Raw genomic sequence first — 22,789 nt, forward strand, 5'->3', positions numbered from 1 at the left:
GTTTGCTGCCCCATGGCCTGTCTGGAGCATCAATTCCAAATGAAATCCAAAGGAGCATCAATTCCCAACGAAAGCAATGTCAGGGCTGGGGTCACCCTTTGGATGCTGTGGGTCTGGATGGGGTTGGGACCTGGGGTGGAGGAGAGAGGAGAGAAGCTGATGGGATCATCTCGAGCCTCAACAGGTTTCAGATCGAGTTTGTGTTTCCCTTCCTGAAGGTTCCGAATCCCTCCAAAGCATGTGCTAGGAGAGGTGGGAATGCTGCTCACATCTTTGGTGTCAGTGTAAAAGCTCTTCTCCTATTCCCTAACATTCCCTAAAGCACATCCCCAAAAGCACTGAGCTCTGCCAGAGCTGACTGGGTGATGCTGTACCCACACAGAGCCCATCAAATCTGTTTTATCTCCTCATCTTGCCTGAGTTAACAGGATTCCCCCCTTGGTATAGCTAGTGAAGCATGAAACTGTGAGGATGCAAGCGATATCCCTTGTTTAATCCATGGGGGATCATAGGTGACCCAAGAGGATGCTGCATGGAAGATGTATGGTGCATGGGATGCAGATGATGCACAGGAGATGGATGCAGCACCCTTCTCCCATCTGTACCTCCTCATTTCACACACAGGGAGGAAAGCAGGTCTGAAAACCTCTTTTTCTTCCCCCTTTGCAGAAGATTCTGTGCCCAGAGTTGCTTTCACCACCACATATTTTCCCCTATTGGAGGTTCAGCAGTGGAGGAATCTCACTCTCCTCTGGTGCAGTGATTTATGGACTGCCAACTGCACGCAGCCGGTTTGGCATCTTCCCTGACAAATCAAGGTTTAAATGGCTTTACCATTTGTGTTTAGGGCTTAGCTCTGTGTGTCACTCCAGGAGAACTGAACTGGAAAAGACACCCCCTCCATACTTGAATCCCTATTGCTCCAGACAGGAATTGCTATGTGCAGGCACGTGGAGAAGGCAGAAACCTGCAGCTTGGAGTGGGAGATAGCATGATATCCATACTAGATAACCCAGGACAATCACACAAAAAGGGTGGTTTTCTGCAGTGGGAAATCTCCCAAGGGAAAGATCCTTTTGATCAGGGAGGTCTTGAATCCCTTTATCCTGGTTTGAGTGCTTGGGATGCAATGGCTTTCCCAGGGCCTCAGTAGGGTGATGCATGGGGGATGCACAGTGATTTGGCTTCTTCCTTATAGGGGGAAAGCCCCCAACTGTATGATTCTTGTTTGCTGTATATGTGGAAGAGACATAAGCAGGATCCAAGCTGTGGTACCTGGGAATTTGCCTGGATATTATATGCCATGGGTCAGGAAAGGAATCTGGACCACAGCTACTCAGCACAAGCTTCACCCCAAGGGATTCATACATAGCTCATTGTCCAGGCTGGGTGGATGTTTGTTCCTCCACAGTAAGAAATAAACAGGGAAAGACTAAATAAATAGGGGAAAAAAATACTGCTAGCTAAGTAAATAATGGAATTCCTCAGTAGCAAACACTACTTTTATGGTCAGTGGTCCTTAAATACCACACTGGGAAAGCTGCTTGGATTGTGAAGTCACCCCCAGACACCTGGGATGCTTTGGGTCCTGGGGTTTTGGAGTCTCAAGTCATCTGTTGAGAGGGGGTTGCTTATAGCTGGGCACTGAGTGTGGAGACAAGAAACAGGTCCCAGGGAATGCTCAGATACTGAATTTTGTGCCTATTTGCTGCAAAAAGAGGGTTTTCAGGGGCTGAAAATCACCCCTGTGAGCCCTGGTGCAGCTATGGGAGCATTTGGCCTCAGTGCAAGCTTGGTGGCGTGGAAGAAGAGGGAGAAGCACTTTGGCAAAGGCTAATAAATATGGCTTAAGCTAATTGAGTGCTGGGAGCTAAGGGCCAAAGTTCTTCCAAACACAGCGGAGGTGCCAAGTCCCTGCTTTCCAAAGCTTCATTTACTTTCCTCTTCCATAAGAAAGAAAGGGAACCCAATGGGGCTCTGCAGCATCACTTCACAGGAAGGGTTTCTCTTGGTTTAGTCTGTATTTCATCCCCTGTTGTTGCCTCTGGGGTTGGGAGTTGTTCACAGATGCGTCCTCCTTGGTTTGCTTGCAGATCCATGTGGATGGGGTCTGTACCTGCCTGGGTTGGGGGGTGCAGGTGAAGGAACCCTGCAGCCAGCTTGGGATGCTGAGAGCAGGAACCCCAAACTGCAGCAGCAAGGAGGCAGATGCTCAGTGTTAATCCTATGGCATAACTCAAGATGCTCCTGCTCTCATCAGTGATGCTCCTGTGGGTGCCCAGAGCCCTGGCTCAGCATCTTCTCTTCCTTACTCAGGCTCCAGTCTCCCTCTGCTCCCCTGGACCAGGCTGTACCCAGGGCCTATAGGGACAGGCCAAGGGAAATGGCTTGAACCTGCCCAAGAGAGGGGAGACTGAGCTGAGCTCTTAGGCAGAAGCTCTTCCCTGTGAGGGTGCTGAGGCGCTGGCACAGGGTGCCCAGAGAAGCTGTGGCTGCCCCATCCCTGGCAGTGCTCAAGGCCAGGTTGGACACAGGGGCTTGGAGCAGCTGCTCCAGTGGAAGGGGTCCCTGGGTTGGAGCTGGAGGAGCTTTAAGGTCCCTTCCAACACAATCCAGTCTGGAATTCTCTGATTCCATGACATTGCTCTTGTCCCCAGGGTAGCATGAACGATAAGGAGACCCCAGGGCTTAGGAATAACCCTGGAGCATCCTGATGTCGCTCCCTTTGGCAGTGCTCTGGCAGGGCTGGGGAGGCTCCTGCTGTCTCAGTCCCATGCTCTGTGGAGATGTGACTCTTCCTGGCTCCACACAAAGCTCTGGGCTCTCTGTTTACATCAGCTTTTGTTTTGGACAACCACATCTCCAGAGCCCTGAGCTCAGTGTGGCTGCTGATGGCCAGGCCTGACCCCACCACGTGCTCTGCTGGACCCTGTTCAGAGCTGCCTCCATCACCCATCAGTGACTATGGCCTTGCCAGAGCTGCCTGCGGGTGTGATCCTGCCTCCAGAGCCGGGTCCTGAACAGCAGGGATGGGTAACCTCAGCATCCAACCTGCTCCCATCCATCCCCTGAACCTGGGGGTGAAGCATCCCTGGGAGCATCCCAGAACCAGCATCACCCTGGGGCTCACAGTTAAACCCCCATCAGCCCTTCCTCCGTTTATATTGGTGGATTAGGGATTTTGTTTTCATTCCTGGCCTCTGTTTACATTCCTTGTATCCTAGCTCTAATACTTCCAAACCTCCAAAAGCAACAGCATCCAATACATGACACCCTCCGAAAGGTCAGGCACAAGGAGGCTGGAAGAAGTGACCACACGTGGGAAAACCTACAGTAAACTGCTGGGATGACTTCAAGTATAGGGGAAGGAAGGTCAGGCAGCTGCTGCTGAGAGGGTAGCACAAGCTCAGGTAGGGTTTGGAGGTGTTGGGGTGAGAGTTTGAGCTGGGTTTTGGGGGAACCTTATCATAACCTTTATACCTAAAGGGGTTACAAGAGGCATGGAGAGGGGTTTTGGACAAGGACCTGGAGGGATTGGAATGGGATGAGCTTTAAGGTCCCTTCAACCTAAACCAATCTGGGATATCTGCATGGATACAAGTAATATCAGCTCTATTTCACTGGTGCATAAAGGCTTGTCCAGTTCAGCTGCACAGCTCAGGGTCATCCGCACACAAGCTGTTAAGGGCACGGTCAGTGCAGCGTTCTCCTTATCCAGAGTTTAGGAGAAGCCCATCCAAGGTTGTTAATCCAGAGAAGACACGAGATCTTCCCTTTGGGAATGGCTTGTGTAATTCCATGACCAGATCTGCAGCCAGCTGAGCTCGCTGCCTGGGTTGAAACCCTCCTCGCCTGCTTTCCCCTTGCTTTTTACTGGTTTGTGCTGGGATTTGAGGAGAATGCTGATGGATGGGGAGGTAAAAACCATGCCCAGGGCTCGGGTGCAGGGTTCTGCTCCTGCTTGAAGGGATGGGTTGGTTTAAGCCTGGTGGTGCTTGGCTGCAGAGCATGGATGTGATCTCCAAGTTTGCACCTTGATACTTCCCTTCCAAACTGTCAGGTTTGCAGAGAACACAGGAGGGTTTCTTGATCCCGACCTCAAGCCATGAGCAGGAACTTTTCCTGGGATCCAGGGTTTTTTGGGATTGGAAGCTGAGGGCTCCCATTCCTCATGGAAAGCTGCTGCTTTGCTTTATTGTCAGGATAAAACTCTCTTGTTTCTCACTTTCTCCACTGATTTATTCCTGGCTCCTGAAGGGCCCTGAGGGCTCGATGCCATCCTCATGGGGTTGGTTTTGCATGGTGGGATGAGTGGTTAACTGGTGGGGATGCAAGCACCTGCAGCACCCAGCATCCTGGCTCCGAGCATCCCCTACTCCTACATCCCCCGGCTTTTCCAACACAGGGAAAACCATCCCAAGGGCTCACTCAGAGCCAGGCAGAGCTCACAGCAAATCTTTTCCTACTGCCCTTCCAAGGCCTTGCACGGGGATCAGCTGTTTGTTTGCAGCCACTCCGGTCTCTATTGGAGATGGATGGTGTGTGTCATTCCCATGAGGAAGCAGCACTGCCGCCCGGTCCTCATCCCGCAGGATGCTCATGTGTGACACTGCTCCACTTGCTGCTGCATCCATCACCATCAGCAGGTGGGAGATAGGGGGATATAACCCAAATGAAGAGCTAACCCCTCTTCAGGTGCCTGAGGTTGTGTTTGACCCCATAGCAGCACATGGGGATCTCGCTCTTGCAGGCAGAGATCTTTTGGGAAGCGCTGCCTGGGTTGGCTGGAACAGTGCTGCAGTTGGAGCAGGATCCAAAGCTGAAGTGGGAAAGCAGATCTTAGTGTGCATCCAGCTTTTCTTACAGCATTAATATCATATGATGAATACAGGAACGTGATCTTCTATAGGCTTTTCAGCCTATTAAAGAGCACCGCTGCTGGCTTTTCTGCTGGCTCATGGGATGTCCCCATCCCAGCTTTTGCAAGGGGTTGAAATGCTCTTATTTCCCTGGGTTTTGTTTTCCCATCCATCACTTCCACCAACAGCTGTTTACATTTTGGAAGCCTTGCATCACCATTGACACAGCATAACCCTGCTCCTTTGAACTCTTTGGCATCTCCTGCTCGTGAAGAGAGGCTTGGTCACATTTAGATGTCCAAGGGCGAGCACTGATACCTTGGCAGAGAGGGATGCAGCTGGAGCTTAACCAGAGCTTAAACCAGCTCTGCAGATCCATCAGGCAAGACCCCATTCCCTTGCTATCTCAGATGGGTCCGGTTCAGATTAATGCTAAACCCGCAGGGATTTGCAGGCTGCTTGCAGGAAGGAAGCAGAAGGGGTTTGGTGGACATCACTCATGCACCCAACCCTTGGGGCTTTGCTGCCCAGGAACTGTGGCTGGTGCATGGGAACCTCTCCAGTCCGTTATTCCCTGGAAATCTGACTTTCCGCTGGTTTCCAGGTTGGGAAGTTTGAGGCAGTCACTGCTGTTTGGTTTTCCATGGAGCTTTTTAACTGCTGAGATGTTGTGTTTGAGGCCAGACCTGCTCTGTTTGGGGAGGAAAAGAGGACACAAAGCGCAGGAGCCTTTCCCTGATCCCATCTTTCCTCCAAATCCCTTCAAATCAGCTGGTTCCAGCAACCCCTTCTGAACAACCCCTCTGAAAGCCAAAGCAAGGAGCAAACTGCAGGATTTAGGCCTTCTGTGATGGTCTTTATTCCATAAAGACCAGTTTGCCTTCCCATGCATGGGAGAGTTTCATTCCCAGCAAGGGATTTCCCCTCGCATGCCCTGTCTGTGGCCCCGGGCTGGGAGCAGGAGGAGCAGCATCCATGTCTCAGGAATCCCTCCCTCTGGGGTCTCTGGTTTAAATCTCATCTGAGTTTCCTGTCCCAGCTTCTTAATATTTCCTTTTATTCCCTAGAAAACTCCTTTTTCACTTGCACCATCCCAGAAACGCATCATGTTCCTTCAGCTGCTGCTCCCCCTGAAGCTCTGCTCCTTACTCCACAGTTCCATAGGGAAGAACCAGCTGGGAATTGTAGTTAGGAACCGAGTGTATCTGTCAAGCAGCGTTGTGCTGGTGGAGCACTGTGCAAAGAAGCTACAGAGCATCCGCATCCCTGCGCTGCTTTGGATCCCAGTGCTGCTTTGATCCCTGTTCCAGACACATCCCCTCCCACCCACAGACCCCAGATGTGTATTTCCAGGAGGGAAGAGGGGAGAATGAGAAGGAATTGGATCTTCCAGACACTGTGTCATCCAAGAGTATCTCGAGCAGAGCTGATCCCCCTCCTGCAGACCCCAAACAGAGACATTGGTGTCTGGATCCATCCCAAAACGTGGGTGGGAAGGGGGGCACAGTCCCCATCATTTGCTTGCTCTTCTGCTTCCAGGGGAGGAGAGCTGGCACCATGGTGGTGAATGCAACAGGCAGAGCACCCTGGCTTTGCCTTTCTGCTGCCTGGGGGGCTGGTCCCACTGAGTGTTATCACTGCAGGCAGCACCTCATGTGGAGATGCTCCCATCCACAAACAGGGCTTGTGCTGGGTGCTGGGTAGGGAAGGACCTCCTGGGTCATATCTACAGCATGGGAATTAACCACAGACTGGGTTTAGCTTTTATGCCTGGATGGTCTCTGCTGGAGCCCCCCTGGCTGGGATGTGTGGATGTTCTGTGAGTGCTTGGGGCTTGTCCCAGTCCCAAAGCCATGCTGGGAGCTGGGTTCCTGCTAGAGCTGCCTCCCAGGTGTCTCTTCCAAAGGGTGTCCCCAGCCTGAGGAGGAAGAGGATGGAGGGAGAAGGTCCCACGCTGGGAATGCTGATGTACTTTGTGTGTTCTTATAGACTGTTTGGGTTGAAGGGACCTTAAAATTCCTCTAGCTCCAACCCAGGGACCCCTTCCACTGGAGCAGCTGCTCCAAGCCCCTGTGTCCAACCTGGCCTTGAGCACTGCCAGGGATGGGGCAGCCACAGCTTCTCTGGGCACCCTGTGCCAGCGCCTCAGCACCCTCACAGGGAACAGCTTCCACCTAATTCCTTCTCCTTTGCTGTCTGCTTCCCAGCCAGGCTCTCCTGGATGCTTGTGCAAGCAAAGATGCTCTTGTGGCTGGGTAGGTGCTGGGAAAACTTCATGCTGTTACCAGCACTGCAGGGCCCTGCAGCATCACAGCAGCCTCCTTGGTGCCGTGGGTACCAGCCCCCCTCTTCTCCACCCCAGCAGTGGCACCTGTGTGGAGGTGGCACCAAAGCAGAAGTGGTACCCAAGCAGAGGTGGCATCAAGCAGATGTAGCACTGAACAACCATCAGTGATGCCCTGCAGACCTTCCATCACCAAGTCCCCATTGGGGTGCAGGGTTCCAGGGGACCCCAGAGGGGTGCTGCAGGGAGAAGATGGGGGTGATGCCATGGGCCTGAAGTTCCCAGCATCCCAGCCCTGCTGGGGAGCCGATCCCTAAAGGGTGCTGTGTCCATGCAAAGCCTGTCCCCTCTCCCGTCCTCTCCTGCTGTACCTCCTACAAGTTTCGCTCGTCCCTCCCACTCCCTCCCAATGCTCGCCTTCTGTCAGGGAGCCGGGAAAGGCTGGGATAAGGAAAGGGCTCTGTGAGTGAGGCTACCAGTCTGGCTGGCTGCCTGCCGCGGATGCTCGGGGCCGGGGAGCAGGGCAGCCGGCGTTCCCATGGACCTTCCCAGCGGGATGCTCCTCGCCTGCTCCCTCTGCCTCCTGCCTGGTAAGTGCCTGTTCCCCTTCCTGCGCCCACCCCGATTCCCAGGACAAGGGGAAAGAACCGGGAATAACTTCTGCTTGTTTGGGGAAGGTGATGGAGGAAGCTCAGGGTTAATAAGGGTGCTGGAAAACTCTTGCTAGGGGGATGGAAAGGGATGGAGACCTTTGGGCTCTCCAGGAATGAGAGGGCTGCTCCGCATCCTCCCAGCCCCCTCCTCGGCTGGGCTGCAGTTAGAGCAGGATTAGTCCATGTTTTTCTTAAGCATCAGATGGTGGGGGAATAAAATACCCCCCGTAACTCCCGATCCTTTCACCTAAACTTATCTTTCTTGCCCCACAAGTGGTTTGTCCCCTGGCACACGAGGGGGGCTGAGCAAAAGACGATTGTTTGGGGTTAAATAAGTTAAAGAGGAGGTTTCAGGCAAGCCTTTGGTTTCAGGAGGCTGCAGCTTCCCCCCATACGTGCGGGACGAGCCCTGCCAGGGGCTGGGATGGGAACGAGGGGGGTTTCACGCTGCTTCCTGGCCCTTCGCCGGCGTTTTTTGGGCTCTGTCCCTGCAGAAGGAGCCTGCCCAGCAGGGTCATTGCTGCTGCAGCTCCATCTGGCACCCTCCCGCAGGCAGCCCAGGCTCTGAGCAGCCAGGCTGGGACTGCTCAGTGCTGGAAAGCAGGGGGAAAAAGGACTTTTCCCCATTACCAGGAGCGCTGCCACCGGCTCACGCCTCCCGCTGCCGGCTGCGAGCATCCCGATGGAAAACAGCGATTTCTTTCCTTGCTTCTTTCCCTTTCCCCCCCTTTCTAATTGCGTTGCTGCCGCATCCTTTAAAGCAAGCCGCAGCCGAGCCGCCTTCCTTTGCTTAATAGGGACCATGTGTGCGCCCTGCATGGCGGCAGCGGGTGCGGGGCTGCCTGCGTGGAGCCCCCCCACGGCCCCGGCCGTGCTTACGTGGGCAGCGGAGCCCGAGGGGGGAGCCCCCGTCGGGAGCTGCTGCTCCGGGATGTGGGGTGGGTACCGGGGGCAGTTGGGATGCGGTAAAGGGGCAGCTCCGTGTTGGGGTGGGCAGAACTGCTCCACGTGAGGGTTTCTGGCCGTGGGTTTTGCTGTGTGTGGGTCTATCCATAGGGAATTCTGTCCATGGGGGTTTCTATCCATGGATGTTTCAGCCCATGATGTTCGTTTGTACAGCAGCCAGCAATGGCAGTGCTGCCGAAGCAAACATGAGCCATGTGCTGGCAAAAAGGGTTTATGCTTCCTCTGCTCCATGGTGGTCTCCAGACTAGGCTATGTCATGGCTATGGGTTGATGTATTTCAATGAGGAAGAACGCTGGTGTTTTGCTACCTGGAGTAAAAGGAGGTTTGTGCAGTGTGTGATACCCTGCTATGGGCTGAGCTGAGGGTACCAGGTTGGGATGTGCATCCTTGGGGATGGTCCATTTGCCTGTGCTGGTGCAAACCCTCAGGTGCTTCATCCAAGGTGTCCCTAAACTTCAGGTCAGGCCAGCTCCCCATCCTCAAGGCTTTGGTGCAGTTCTAGGCTGAAGGTAGGGGAGCCCAGGTAAAGGATGCTGGGCCACGGCTTGTTAAACTGAACACCTTCAGTGGCAGTGGATGGACTCATTGCTCATTGACACTGCAGCTTCCAGAAGGATCCAGGGAGGATGAGCTGAGATAGAATCATAAAATGGTCTGGGTTGGAAGAGGCCTTAAAGCTCATTTAATTCCTGAGAGGAAGGGACCTTCCACTAAACCAGGCTGCTCCAAGCCCCATCCAACCTGGCCTGGAAACTGCTCTCAGGTCTCCCCTTAAGGATCCTTCTCCAGGCTGAACCAGCCCAGCTCTCTCAGCCTGGATCCAGAGCATCCCTGTGACCTCCTATGGATTCGTGATAACTTCCCTGTGTCAAACCATGCATCTGTTTTCCCTCACTGGTCCAGTTTTCCAGAGGAGGTAGTCGGCTCCATCCCTCTCTAAACGGTCACCAATTGATAAAACCATCGTGCTGGCTCCATAGGGCACATTTGGGATTCTCCAGGTGGGTTCCCAAGGGATCCAGGCTTTGATGGTGGCTTTCATTTGGGTGGCTGCACAGCCACAGCAGTGGGGCCAAGTGGAACCTCACCTATTTGTTGTCCATCCACTGGCCAGGCAAGGTCTCATCAACAACCCCTGAGTTACACAGGGTCCTGAGAAGCCAACCCCCCCATTCCTTCCACAACCTATTACCTTCTTGGGGTATCCATGGAAAACAGGCAGTCAGAGAGTTAGGGTTAGGGTCCCTATTTATTCCTGATGCCATTGGCATTATCACTAAGGAATGTGCTGCAAGTGAATAATCAGCACGTTCCTTAGGGCTGCAAAACGTGGCCATCGACCAGCTCCTCCCCAGCTTTTGGGGGCCAGAAAGCTGGAGCTATAGCAACACAAGGTACTGGTGTAGCTGACGCCCAGGGGCTGTTTGTCAGCCATCCTGTGGGTAACCAGGAATGTTACAACACACGAGCCGGTGATGACTGATCCTCTGTTCATCCTCAGTATTCCTGGCTCTCCATCCACCACTGCAGCAGCCACCAAACCCTGGGTTGTTTCCTAATAGCTGATGACAAATGCTGGCTTGGACATAGGGACCTGGAGAGGAATCTGGTGCTTTCAGCATCTCATTCAGCTTCAAGGGGATTAAAGCTAGAGGGAAACAAGGACACATTGCCTGCCTTGCTCCTCCTCGGGCCTTAATGGGTTTTGCCCAAATACCCTATATAAAGCCAGAAGGTTTTCCAGATAAGCTGAATATTTCCATTTCCAGAGAAGGAAAGGTAATGTGCATGGTTGTAGAGGAGGTTCTGATACCACCAGAGCCCATGTGGTGGTGGGGATGGGGTCAGCCCAGCACTGGATGGCCAGCAGCATCCCCAGCGATGCTGAGGATACAGGGATCACTGGGGTCCCTGGAGCTGCAGCCCCATTGCAGAGGTCACCTCTCCTCTATGCACTTGAGCAATGAGGGTGGAATCAGGAGCAAGAACAGCCAGACTGAGCTGCTTGACCCTGGCACGCTCCAGGTCTTTGGCAAATCACACGATCCCAGCCTGGTTTGTGTTGTAGGGACCTTAAAGCTCCTCCAGCTCCAACCCCTTCCACTGGAGCAGCTGCTCCAAGCCCCTGTGTCCAACCTGGCCTTGAGCACTGCCAGGGATGGGGCAGCCACAGCTTCCCTGGGCACCCTGTGCCAGCGCCTCAGCACCCTCACAGGGAGCAGCTTCTGCCTCAGATCCAACCTGAACTCCCTGTTTCAGTCTGAACCCATCACCCCTTGTCCCATTGCTCCAGTCCCTGAGGAAAATTCCCTCTCCAGCATCCTTGCAGGCCCCTTCAGATACTGGAAGAGAGTTCAGCAGAGGAGCCCATGCAGATCCTCATACAGGTCCCTACAGGCTGGACTCAGCAGCAGCCTTTGAGATGCTTCTCCCCACCATACATTGCCTCTCTCCAGACAGTGAACAGGCTGGGTTTGCACAGTGCAAACACATTGACAGCTTCCTTTGCAGTCATGAAACAAAGGGAAGGAAACTCTTGCAGCAGCCCCACTTGCATCTTCTTCAATCATAAAGCTTTGGAGCTAAAGCCCCATCGATCTCATGGCAGCAGAACAGGCTTGGGGCATCACAGCAAGCACCACCAGGATGTGTTAGAGCACCTTCCTAGAGCCCCTTTGCAGAGGTGAATCCCATTGCCTGCCCAAAGGATACAGGCAGAGGTATGGGCAGGAGGATGATGCTGGGGCTCCGAGAGCATCCCCATCCTGGTGGTTTCCCTTATGGAGAGGAGTTATTTGTATCCTTCCTGGCAGGAGAGGTGCCGTTTATCCCAGTATTGTTCCCCAAATGTGTTTTGTTCCTTTCCCCTTAGTATTTGACCTGACAAGAATCAAAAGCTTGGACTTGGCAGAAGCTCCAGTTTGGAAGGGAGGCCTTGGAGCCTTCCTGCCTTGGCAGCCTCGCAAGCAAAGCATGTGGCTTCTGGTCACTCCTTTATGACAGTGTTGTCACTCCTGACGAGATGAGGCTCAGCTCTTTGGGCTGCTCAACCTCCCTGACAGCCTCTCAAAACCCTCCCATCACTTTAAACCCATTTAAATACCCTCTGATTATTTATTTCCTTTCCCTTTCTGCCTCTAATGCACCCTCATCCGGCAGCTTCCTGAAATCCCTCCCCTCTGTATCCAGTGCCTGGAAGCTCTTCCAGTTCATTTTGCTTTTCCAGCCCCACCACCTCTCCTGGTCCTTGCTCCCTGCTGCATCCCTACCTGGGATGCTGCAGCACAATGAGTGGCATCATCCCCTTGCAGCCCTTCTCCCTGCTCCCCCTGGTTCAGATACAGCTGCACTTTATGAAGCATTCCTGATGTTTATTTGGGGGGTTATGTTGCTTTTCATGACCAGACTGGCTGCACAATGGTGTCCTAATGAAGGAGCCATGGGATGGGGGTCCCCAACTTGTCCCAGTGCTCCCACTCCCCAAAATCCTCTGCTTGGGGCTCTGCAGTGTAAAACCTCTGCTGAATGCAACAAGAATCAGAACCAAACCCATCACATCCTCTTTGACACTTGCTCTGCACCCAAATGGTGATGCCTCTGTGCTACCTGGAATTGAACCTTGCTTGATATATAGATACTGATATATAAAGATATTGATATATAAAGATATTGATATATAAAGTTATTGATATATAAAGATATTGATATACAAAGCTATTGATATATAAAGATATTGATATAGAAACCTATTGATATATAAAGATACATAATTGGGATACATAAACCCAAAAGACTCCCCTCTTCAGCATCCCTATGACCTCCCCATCCCTCCCTTTACCCATCCCTCCTCTCAATGGCCAGTCCTGGCCTCTGCATCTCCAGTGGGTAACAGTTAACTCAGGGAGGTTTGAGTCTGTTTTGTGATGTTAAATCAGGTCAATGTACCACAGAATGTGCTGGCTCCCATCCCTGCCTCCTTCCCCTCCCTGCTTTCTAGAGTTTCTGTTTGTAGGATCTCAAAGCTCCTTACCTCAGCGTTCCTTGGCCACGCTCCGCACTCCTCTGCTCATGGAGCCAGTGCTGCAGATCTGCACTGCAAAGTCGGGTTTATCCTCAACATTCCTGCCTATCAAAACAATTCCCATCCTGAATTCTTCTGCCTGGGAAGCGCCATTCCCGGCCTCTCCTGTTGACAACCCCTTTAGACTCCTATAAATGCCCAATGTGATCCTTCTGCTGCTTTTAAAGCTGTCTCCTTAAGAAGGATGCTAAGATATTTCATTGGCATGAACCACCCAGCAGCTGCTCTCTGCCCAAAGGTGTGTGAACATCCAGGATACCCTGGCTATCAGCATCCATCCCCGCAGCACCATCTCCCCCATGGTCTCCCTGGACCATGTCCCTCTGTGCTTAAGCAAAGCCAGGGAGGAAATAACGTTGTTAAGTTAAAACTCCATCATCTCCTTATAGAGGCTATGAAGTCTTTGCACTCTTGGAGGGTTCGGGTATGGTGCTGCCCTGAGCAAAGTGTATGTGCCTCTGGATAAAGATGTGCACTGGGTATCATGGGCTATGGGATGCAGACCATGGGATATAGTTTGGATATATGGGATATATGCAGACCATGGGACTAGTTTGTGTTGAAAGCGACCTTAAAGCTCCTCCAGCTCCAGCCAGTGCCACAGGCAGGGACCTCTTCCACTGGAGCAGCTGCTCCAAGCCCTGTGTCCAACCTGGCCTTGAGCACTGCCAGGGATGGGGCAGCCACAGCTCCTCTGTGCTGCAGCACTTTGCATCCACTAGGACTAGAGGCAATGCAGAGCTGGAGCTCCGGGCACAGATCCTGCTCTTCCCCCTGTTTCTCTATGAATGCACCCATGGAAGCTGTGGCCATGATTGAGGCCCCTCCTGCACCCATGGGGAGGCTAAGGGGCATCTCCAGCAGCCCCAAAGCACCCTGGCTCTGGGTCCTGGCAGAGGGAGGATATTCCAGCCCAATCCCTCAGGATTTGCTCCCTGGCTTCACCAGAGTCACTTCTACAGCAGCCTGGATGAAAACCACCTTCCTTTATCATGGTTCATCACCCTTCAGCAAGATGGGGTAAAAGCAGAGACACCTTTTGCCCTGGTAGCAGGGGAAGGGGTTACCTGCAGGGCTTGCACAGCTGAGGTCTCTAAAGCCTGTAATTGAACCTGCTTAAAGCTGCAGCTTTGGGATACCTGCTCCCTGGGTGCTTAGTGCTGGCTGCCTGCAAGTGAGGATCTCGCAGCCTCCTCTCCATCACTGCTGGCTGTGGGGATACCATAGCATGGAGCTGTTGTGCTGGGGTAAACCCATCCCTGTTCCATGTAGGATGCTCCTGGGGCTCACTGTACAATGTGTGGGAACAGCATTCCCAGGGTGATTCCCATCCCAAGCCCTGCTCAAGCAGGCTGTGCATGGCTGTGTCCAGTTGGGGTTTGGATATCTCCATGGATGGACACCCCCAGCCTCTTGGGTCAGCCTGTGCCCGCAGTGAAAAGGGGTTTTCTCTTCCCATCGCAGCACTTTGACTGACAGGATCCTCCTTTCCCCTCACCAGGGTTCACTGACACCTTCAACATTGACACCAAGAGACCCAAAATCATCGCTGGCTCCAAGGAAGCCTATTTTGGGTACACGGTGCAGCAGCATGACATCGGAGGGAAGAAGTGGTAAGTGAGCTCTGTGCTGGGATCTGGAGAGGGGGGATCTAAAGCAACCCACCCAGAACATTGGGATTCCCCTTCTGCTCCATCCCACCACCAGTTTGGGGTAGGCAGTGATGCTGCATGGAGGCAAACTGAGGTTTGCTCTTGGGGATGCTGGTGCCAAGCCAGCCTGGGCAAAAGAGAATAGAAACAGTCTTCCTTTTGCAAACAGGATGTTTATATGGGGGATAATGGTGTGGTTTGTATCTGATGTGTGTGTGGATGGAGGGTGCTGTGCATGGGGCTTTGCTCCAGGCAGGTCCGTGGCTCCTGGAGCCCCTTGGCCTCCAGTGCTTGCTGGGTTTTGGGTCGAGGCCATTCCCTTTAATACAGTTTCCACCGAGGAGCCCTGGTCTGCAGAAGTGCTCAGGCCTGCCTGCATCCATCAGGAGCATGGGATGGGACTTGGATGGGCTTTGCTCAGGTTTTGGGTGTCGTGGCAGGTTTTGCTCCTTGCCAGGGCTGGGGGATCCCACAGAGATGTTGGCAGGGACCCTCGGATGCTGCAGGGATTGGGGCAGCTCCAAACCCCTTCAGATTCCCTGCAGCTCAATGACATTGAAGGGTCTGTCCTATGGGGGATGACAGCAAACATGGGGTTAGTGCAGATGGATACCCCTGAAACTCAGACCTGTGCTGGTGGGGACATGGGGCTGGACCCTGTCCTGTGTCCTCAAGCTGAGCTATTACCCTACAAAGAGGAGCAGGGAGGTTTAGTTTAACCTTGGTCTCCCAAACTTCCACCAGCATGGCCCCAAATCTGCCTGCTCACTGCTTCCCTAATGGAAGGCTGGGGCCAGCAGCCCAGGCAGGCTGTGGTGAGCCTTTCCACTGGCTCCGAGCCCCAGCTTCCCACAAGGATTGTGTGCTTTCCCCACATGGTCCCATGCATGCAGTTAATGGGGTGATGCTGATGCTGTGGGCGCTCTCTGAGCTCCAGTGTCCCCACTGCATCCCAGGGAGCTGTTTGCAATTAAACCTGTGCTGATGTTTCCACTCTGGGTCACTGTTTCCTTCCAGCAGAGACCTGAGTTAATATCCATTAAGCTGTGAATGGTGGGATAAAGCTCAGCTTAACTTCTGGGAGTGTGTGTTCTGGCATAGGCTGGGAAGGGAGGATGCTGCCTGGGGTGCAGCCCATGAAGCTGCCTCTGTCCCATGGCAGATATGGGTCGTGAGGAGGTATTTTAGCACCAGCATCCCCTCTGAGGTTCAGACTCACCTCTGTGTGATGGTGATGCTCAAGATCCTGTTTCAGCTCAAGACCAAGCATAGGATTGCTCATGGCCAGGCTGAGTCCTCCCAGGAGCATGACCATGCCATGTCCCAGAGCATCCTTGGTAAGCCATTGGGTTCAGTGCCTGTCCGGGCTGGTTTTGCTGCTTTGCAAAGGTTTTTGCCCAAAACAAGCTCTCTAAAGGAAAGGCCCTACGGAGATTGGTGAAAAACACCCACTTTTTACTATTTTCAGCCCAATTTTAGCTGTAGGTGCTGTTTTAAACATGATCCTGGCTGTGCCCTGGCAGAGAGACTGCAATTCCTGTTCTATCTGGGGGCTCTTATGCCTTTTCTGCCCTCATGCCACCATCACTGATGGGCTGGTCAAGCACTGGGGACCAGGAAAAGGGAGGGGATTTCCTCCTTTCCCAGCAGGACACTGGAGCAAAGACCCTCTCTGGTTCATCTTGGTCCCTTCACATCCCTCCTGCCAGCACCAGGCAGGACCCAGCTGTAGTTTCCCTTCTGTTGGCTCCTCTGCATGAGGGAAGGGGATGCTCCATACACAGTGTGTGTCCCTCCATAAGTACAGCATCCTTTTGAATGTGCAATGATGCCCTACAAAGCCTCTGTTAAATGAGTGTACACAGTTACAAATGACTCACTCTGGTTAAAGGATAAATGACTGAGCAAACAAAGCGTCTATAGCATAAACCAAGGGAGGACAGGGTAATAGTCCTGCTGAGCCCCAGCCAACCCCAGGAGCTGGCAAGAGAAAGGGAGAAGCCAGACGAGCATCGTTCAATATCACCCTAGAGGAGCTCAACAAAGCCTTTGAAATGCAGAGGAGCTAAATGGTTATCTCAGAAGGGGTTCCTATAGGAGTGATGGTTATAACAACGTGCAGAGACCCGGCTGCCAAATACCAAATGTGGAATCTGAGGACTTTGGCACCTATCCTTCAGTCTGAGTCTTTGAAAGCTGCTTTTGGCTGGTGTGGATGGCTTTAGAAGGGTTTCAAAGCAGCTCATATATATATATGTATATATGTATGTATGTGTGTGTGTAAAGACATATTTGAGTGTATACAAGCACATCTATCATATTCTCCAGGTATATTTTTAGCTGTGACCATGTCCCTTTTTCTACCCTGTTGATGAAGGATCCAGGTCATTTGCAAGCAGGGGCTTTAAGTGCAACCCCAATAGTGGAAAATCAGGGAGGAAAGAATTGGGATTGTTAAACTCCAGAGGGGAATGAAGTTTGGAATACACTGCTCAGAAGCTCATCAGTTCAAGGGGTGGCTTTTCCCTGCTCCCTGTCTTCCAGAGCAGCAAGAGGCTTTCAGACATCTCTCTCAACACGTTCTCTCCCTCTTTCATTAAGCTGGAGGTGCAACCCAAGCGCCTTCTCCAAGTATGTGAATGGAAAGAATGACAAGAGGCTGCTGAAATTCACCCTAAAGAGAAGAGTAGCTCCATACAGCAGCAGTCAGGCAGTGGATGCCCTGCTCTGGGGTGCTCCTGGTGTCGGCAGTGCGAGTGGTACCCACGTTATGGGGTCTGAGCATCTTTGATGAGCATCACGGGTGGAACCTGGGGGAAATGGGAGCTCTCTGTGGCCTGGCAGGAGTTCTGGTTGAAGGGTTACTATAAGGGTTGAAGAGTTACTATAAGGGCAGAGATGATGCTGGTGTTGACCTGTAGTGGTGAGCAGCCTCTGTCCCAGGTCATGCCTTGCTTCATGTCATTGTGAGGGTATTTAAGGTGTGAATCACGTCAGTCCAGGAAGGCTTATTGCTGTAGATGGATGTATCTGAGCAAAATAAGTGTGTTCAATCATGCAAACAGAGTTCCCACAAATGGGATGCCTGTTCCTCAAACGTGGAAGCTCCATCTCCATGTGTGCTCTTCTCATGGTGCTCATGGGTGTTTGTGGCCAACAAACTGTAATCACATGGATTTGGGGGGAAAATGTTCTTAGAGGTCCAGAATTGGGGAAAAAAGGTAAAAAAGTCTGCTCCATCTTTCACCTCCTCTCCCAGTTGCTTTTCTTGATTGCTTCCCATCATCCCATAAGCAGGAGCTGTGTCACTCCCTAAGGAAGGACAAAAGAACCCATTCCCTGCTCCCACATGTGCACAGGAGCACACACCAACCATGGCCTCAGCTCTTCTTTGCCACCAGACACCCCAGTACAGAAGCAGGAGAGGGAAAGGAGCCTGGGATGCAGGTTGTGGAGCAGAGAGCAGCATCCATGATACTCCATGCAGTGAGTGCTGGGATTTCTGCCTCGTGCTGGCTTCTGGATCTGTGGATCGAAAGCTTCCAGCTATGTGAAAAATGAGGCTTGAGGAGAACTGGCTGTGGAAGGAAAACCCTGGGAATAAACAGCCATCAGCCTTCAGAAGCTGTAAAACTAACAAACACAGCATTCCCAAGCTGGCTGTGGCCAGGCCTTCACTGATGCTGCTGGCGAGGTGGCAGGGCTGGGGAGCCCATGGGCTTCAAGGGATGCAGGCCCAGGGTTTGGGATGCTGGATGCTCTTTAGGTATTCTCCCCATCCTGAGCTCATGTCTAATGCTGTCCTCACCCTGCTTTGCTGCAAAGGGGGGGTCCCTTTGAACCCCTCCATGCGCAGCTCCCCACTGCCCTCAGCACGAGCTCATCCTTGCAAGCCTAACCCCATACCAAGAGTGCCTGGAATGGAGCATCCTCCTGAGCCCCATCCCCAAGGCACCTCCAGGCACAGACATGACGTTTCCAGTCCAAGCCTGGCCAAAGGCAAAAAGGAGGAGGGAGAACAGAGAGAAATGTGCTCTGTGGATTCAAGGCTATAATTGTGCTGATCTGGAAAAACAGTTAAAGGTTTGCTATTTCCCTACTACTGCGAGCGGCTTCTTGGCTCCCGTTCTCCTGTGGTTTGGCCCATACCCGAGTGCCTGGATTATTTTGGTGGAAGGGTACATAACTGCAGAGCATTCCTCCGGCACAGGGATCATGTCTGCTCCCAGCCTTCCCTCCCACCATGCCAGGGCTGCAGGCACAGGCTGCCCGCAGGGTGTGGGATGCTCCAGCTACCCACCCCATCTCCTGTGTTCAGGATTGTCCCTTCTTTGGGACAATACGGCCTTTTTATCGCAGAAAACCCCATAGGCTTTGTTATAGCATCACTGGGCCTTTTGGGACTGCCTTGCCTGGCACCTTCCCAGGGTGTTTTCGAGGACACAGGACATCTGACATCCCTGCAGCAGATCCTCTGGCCATAGAGCCCTGTGGTTATTGCAGGCTCTGGGGCTGGTTTGCATCAGCTGCAAGGCTGGGCCCTTTCCTTTCTTTCATGTGTTTTTGGAGAGCATTTGATCTACTCAAGAAATAGATGTGGTCCCTGTTACCCAGTGCAGGGCTTGCAGAAGAGAGGGGCTTGCAGGAGGACATCCCCTTGCAGGCAAAGCAATGCTCACCCTGTTACAAACCAAGAAGAGGAAGGAAAGTGTTTGCCACCCCATCCAGCAGGAAAGCAAAACTGCACTTGGTGTTCTTGTTCTCAAGGGATCTGATGGGTGCCATGTGCAGAAATGGGGATTTGGGCTACACAGCAAAGCCAGCAGTGAAGAGCAGCTCCAGTGCCTAAAGGGGCTGCAGGAAAGCTGGAGAGGGGCTTGGGACAAGGGCCTGTATGGACAGGCTTTCCCAAAGGCTTTTTCCTTTGGCTTTCCCAAACCTCTGATTCCCCAGCCTACCTTTGCTTGCTGTGATGCATGGATGCTCTTTCCCCTTTGAGATGCACCAGGATTTTGAGGAAGAGCTGGAGGAGACTAAGGCCAAGTCCTTGGATCACAGAGGAAAACTGCCTCCTTGCACCACGGCATTAGCATCCCTTCACCAGTGCCCCTACTATAGTGAGGCTGGAGGTGGATGGACACTGAGTCCTGTGCCACCACAATGTACATGTGCTGCTCACTTCAGATCTCTATGGAGGAAGAGGGTCTTGGTCCTTCCCAGCCCATGTTATTTACCCATTAAAAGGCCTTTGCAACCACATCTTCACTGTTTAGAGCTTGGGGGCCTTGGTGCCCAGTCCAGGGCAGCTGGATTGAGCTGTGATATTGGAGCTAGTGACCCACCAGTGCCTCCCATGCAGAAACCCATGGGTGGGGGACCCCCCCATATGCTGTTAACTGGTGATAATGGGTGACTGGGGAAGAAGGCAAGAGGCACCAGGAAAGAACCAGAGTCACAGACCAGCATTTGCTTTGGAAACCTGCAGGAGGAAGCCAAAGAACACACGAGTCCCGAGGAACATGTGCAGCCTACAGCGAACACGGAGCTCAAATCCCTGCACTGCACTGGAAACCCACAGCCAGGCCAAGAATCACTGAGAGGCCTCGCCTGTAAACACCTCTTTATTGCAATACCCTAAGTACAAGGGAAAGAATTACAGCAGGAAAAACAAGCAAGTATCATTACTGCTGACCACAGAATGCTGTGAGCTCCTCAGACGTGTTCTGCATCACTGTCCGATGCTATTTTAAGGAGAGCACCAGTGATTTCGCTTACTGGGATGCTGTGGGATTGCTGCAGCATCCAGCAGGGCTCACACCCTGTTTGTGCCCATGTCCTGGGGCTGGGTCCCCTCAGGGCTGTGCCCATGACGTGGCTGTTTGGTGTGATGGGAGATGGTCCTACCCGGACACGGGAGGGGTTTGCAGACGTGCTGTGGGAATGGGATGTGTAATTAGGAGCATCATTCCCGGCTTGCATGGCCACAGGGGAAATTACAGCCGTGTTTGGGTTTCGCTTTGCAATGAGAGGGTTTGTCCTAAAGGAGGAGGAACAGTGATCAGCCTTTGAAGGAATAACAACCAAGGGTGCTTGTGAGCATCAGTGGCAGATGGACACAGTCTGCAGGCAGAGAAACCCCCCAGACCACCCCAGATGGGGATGGAGCACTGTAGTGTTAGGTTGTCTATGAGGTTATTAAGTACTTAGTAGATGGTCTGTTAAGGTTGTTCAGGTGTTCAAGGCCAGGTTGGATGGGGCTTGGAGCAGCTGCTCCAATGGAAGGGGTCTCTGCCCGTGGTAGGGGTTGGAGCTGGATGAGCTTTAAAGTCCCTTCCAACCCAAACCATTCCATGATTCTATTAAGTGGGGTAATACAAGGAGACTGGGAGAGGCTCTATGGGCTCTAATGCCCATCAGCAGCTCCATCCTGCATGGCCCCTGCTCCTCAACAGAGCTGTCTCCTATTTAAAGGTGAAAAGCTGACCAGAGGTTGGTCAAATGCTTTGCCAGAGGCTGCACAGAAGGACCCTAACCCTAACCCTTTCAGGTCCCACATCCTCCTGTGCCCCCTCTCATTGCCTCCCCACTGTTCGAGCCTCTCCTTGGAACCCCACTAAGGGGTTTTTTCCATCAGTATGGAGAAAACCCCTTCAAGGTCCATTTCTCTGTCCCACTCCCTCCAAGGAGCTCCGATCCCAGTTCAAGTTTTCCATTGCTGAGCCCTCCCTTTCCTGAACCTCCTGAATCACTTCTTCATCCCGTTCCATCTTGACTAAATTAGCTGCAAGTGAATTTGCCTTACAGAAGATTAAGTGTCCCATTGATTGAAAAATCCTGTGAAAAGTATAGCAGCGTCTCCATTCCTTCCCTAATCCCTGCTCCCGGATCAGCAGCGAGACATACCTTCCTTCCCTGACTTCTTTCCATATAATCAAAATACCTAAGGCTCAAAATGAGCTTTTCAACATCTCCTCAATGCACCCAGGGAGCCTGATGTGCCAGGGGAGGTTATTCCATTAAAAAGCCAGGAATTTGTTGGATGGAGGAAGGTTGAGGGGGTCTCTGCGGGATGCTCAGGTTGGGATATGGGATCGTCATGTGTATGGGGCAAGGGGCTGAGCTATGTCTGGGCAAAGATGCTGGTTAATACAGCCCTGGCAGGAGAAAGGGCTGGGAAAGGCCAACGGCACTTAAAGGGCAATGGGTAGAAACCAGCAATTAATGCAGGAGGGAATAATAAATGAAGATAAATAGGGATGGAATAACTGAAGCAGAACCAGAGTTGGTTGGATGGTGGGATGCTGGGGATGGGCACATGCTTTTGGGCCAGTGCAGGACCCTCGGATACATCCATGGATTCTGAAAGGATGAACCAGGGAAACTCTGGCTTCTCCCTCATTGATGCCCTCAAATCAGGATGGATGTTTTCCTATGAGATGTGATCCAGCCAAACATCATTTACCAGGTTCGTTACCAAGAGAACTGCATGAATTAGTGTCTGTGACACAGGGAATTCCACTGGATCATGTTTTGACTGGGAGAAACCCCCATAACTCAATCAGCTGCTGTGATTGCATTGCTCAGACACTGAAGCACAACAGCAGCTCTGGTTGTGAGCTGCACACGCTGCTCACGTGTAACAAACCCCTCCAACCAGTGTTAAAAGAGATGCAAATTGAGTTGAACACATCATTATGATGCTTGCAGCCTGGGCAGGGCACCAGCAGCAGGCCCTGCATGGGGGCTTTGCTTGCAAGGCAGAAGCTGGGTTTCCGCTCCGGTGGCTGTGCTGAGGCTCCTCGGGTGTTTCCAACAGCCTGGTTTTCCTTCTTTCCCTTGTTTTTCCCAGATGGAAGCTAAATATACATCCTCAGACGTGTTGCTCTGAGCAGTCTGTGCCCATTGCCTTTAATCCCCTCTATTTTGCTTTTGTTGTCCCCATACGGAGCGCATGAAGAGGAAGGCGAGGGCAGGTTGGTTTGGTTCCTATTTGCTTTTAAGGCCTCATTTATTAGCCAAGCCATGACGCAAGGACCGGCTGCTGCAGAGGCTTTGCTTGTTTAGCATCAGGCTGTGGCTGATGGGGGGGATTGTCACCCTCTGGGGAGATGTGGGGTGACCCAAGGGTGTGTGGGGAGGAGGAGAGCGGGGATGGAGCAGGGCTCCCTGCTGCAGTGAGATGCTGTGATTGGGTTTGAGCTATTTGGAATGGAATTCTTCCTTTTAACAGAAAAACAACGTTTAGAGCATAGATTTGCAACCACAAAGTGAAGGAAATGGTTTACAATCCAGC

The 22,789-nt window shown here is 52.5% G+C and overlaps 1 protein-coding gene across 2 annotated transcripts in view; it reads left to right on the forward strand.

Annotated features, from left to right (window-relative positions):
• The first annotated feature begins 7,561 nt into the window (after positions 1–7,561).
• The window catches only part of ITGA11 (integrin subunit alpha 11), a 42,718-nt gene continuing 27,490 nt past the window's right edge, over positions 7,562–22,789 (forward strand). The window contains exons 1-2 of one of the 2 annotated variants that reach the window (XM_034066435.1): positions 7,562–7,733; positions 14,346–14,457. In XM_034066435.1, the coding sequence (XP_033922326.1) occupies positions 7,682–7,733; positions 14,346–14,457 (164 nt within the window). In that variant the 5' untranslated portion in view covers positions 7,562–7,681. The remainder of the gene's footprint in view (positions 7,734–14,345; positions 14,458–22,789) is intronic. The other variant, XM_034066436.1, reaches the window with a different exon arrangement.

The sequence above is a fragment of the Melopsittacus undulatus genome, chromosome 9 (assembly GCF_012275295.1).
Source record: "Melopsittacus undulatus isolate bMelUnd1 chromosome 9, bMelUnd1.mat.Z, whole genome shotgun sequence".
Taxonomy (NCBI): domain Eukaryota; kingdom Metazoa; phylum Chordata; class Aves; order Psittaciformes; family Psittaculidae; genus Melopsittacus; species Melopsittacus undulatus.